At 64.8% G+C, this 1,561-nt stretch overlaps 1 protein-coding gene across 1 annotated transcript in view; it reads right to left on the bottom strand.

The window, feature by feature from the left end:
- The window catches only part of EPHX2 (epoxide hydrolase 2, cytoplasmic), a gene marked incomplete at its 3' end in the record, with an annotated part of 2,327 nt that extends 772 nt beyond the window's left edge, over positions 1-1,555 (bottom strand). Inside the window, exons 1-4 of the mRNA XM_009334801.1 lie at positions 1,500-1,555; positions 756-946; positions 518-640; positions 96-170 (exon numbers count right to left, since the gene is read on the bottom strand). Coding sequence (XP_009333076.1) covers positions 96-170; positions 518-640; positions 756-875 — 318 coding nt within the window. The remainder of the gene's footprint in view (positions 1-95; positions 171-517; positions 641-755; positions 947-1,499) is intronic.
- Positions 1,556-1,561: the final 6 nt, after the last annotated feature.

Consider the following 1,561-nt stretch of genomic DNA (forward strand, 5'->3'; position numbering starts at 1 on the left):
CCCACCCCCCCCCCCGGACCCCCGCCCCCCCAGCCCCCCCAAGCCCTGCCAAGCCCGGGGACAGCTTGTCACTGAGGCAGCCCCCTTGGCCCTACCCGGATGGGGACGTATCCGTGGGTCACGTTGGATGGATCACAGGCAGTCGGCAGCGGCTCTTCTTGGGTGAGAAGCTGTGGGGTGAGGAACGCGGGGTGAGGAACACAGGGTGAGCTCCCGAGCAAGCCTGGAGCTCCACGGGACATCCCCACCACCCTGCTGCTGGTGGGACATCCATGCGTTTGAGATAGACACGGCCCAGCAGGTCCAGGGGATGAGGTTACCAGGGGGGTGGGCAGGATCTGCTGGAGTTCATGGCCCCCATCCCGTTCGTTTCCAAAGCCACCCACAAGTCCTGTATAAGCACCGCCATCACGGCAAGAGCCAGAAGCCCGAGCCCATCCCTCCTGGCTCTGCAGAACTGGTCCAGCGTCCCCAGGAGAGCAAGGGGACAGAGGGGACCCAGACCACCTCTACGTGCCTGGACACCCGAGAGCTCCTCCAGCTCCTTCAGGACGGTTTCGGTGTCCCTGACGAGGACGGTGGCCATGCCCATCTCCTGGGCCGGCTTCAGGTTCTCCCCGATGTCGTCCAGGAGGATGACCTGGAGATACACCAGCGAGAGCCGGGCTCAGCACCCCAGGGAAGGGCGGCCGCTGGCTTTGGCCAAGGACTTGGAGGGACCCCCCCGTGCCTTGTTTTTAGGGTGACGGCTGTACCTCCTGCGGCTTCGCCTCCAGCGCATCCAGGGCGTAGGCGTAGATCTCGGGATCTGGCTTCCGCGCTCCGAGCCGGCAGGACTCGATCACCAGGTCGAAGTGGCGGCGCAGCAGGTTCATCAGCGCGGCCGTGAAGAGCCGCCCGGCGCTGTCGTCCACCCAGTTGTTGGTGAGGACGCAGGTCTTAAATCCTGGGGAAGGGCAGAGCGGGGAGCACCGGTTTTCCCACTCCAGCTCTCCCACAGGCATTTGATTTCACCTCCCCTCCCCAGCCACGTTTCTCAGACCTTCCCAACCTAAAATCTCCCATTCGCAAGGCTCTGTCCGGACCAGGACACCCCAGCGGGGGATAAAAGGATGCTCAGCAGGAGCTTATGCCCAATTCGTACTTCCAGGAAAGCAAGGCTCAACCATCTCAACGCAGGTGGGACGTGAGCCAGAGCTTGGGCACACCGAGGTGCTGAGGACCGAGCCGGCGGACCGGCCACGGTGCGGGGCGAAGGGCTACGGCGTCCTGCTGATCGCTGGCTGGGCGATAACGCGTCCGACGGATTTGGCAGCAGGGCTCAGAACATCTAACTAGAGGCTGCTGAGAGGTGATGTCAGGAGAGTGCTCCGACGATGACGAGGGACGAAGCAGGGACCCCGTGGTGGGACCGGCCAGGGACCCCCACGGTGCCTGCTCGGGAGGGGAGCAGCATCCTTACTCCATCACCCCTTGCCCAAAAGCCCCCCGGCACCCACCGTTCCTCCGCAGCACCCTCGCTGCCCGCAGAAGGGGGGCATTGACCGTCCCCTCCGCAGCC

Source organism: Pygoscelis adeliae, unplaced genomic scaffold, assembly GCF_000699105.1.
Source record: "Pygoscelis adeliae isolate BGI_AS28 unplaced genomic scaffold, ASM69910v1 Scaffold1712, whole genome shotgun sequence".
In the NCBI taxonomy this organism is placed as follows: domain Eukaryota; kingdom Metazoa; phylum Chordata; class Aves; order Sphenisciformes; family Spheniscidae; genus Pygoscelis; species Pygoscelis adeliae.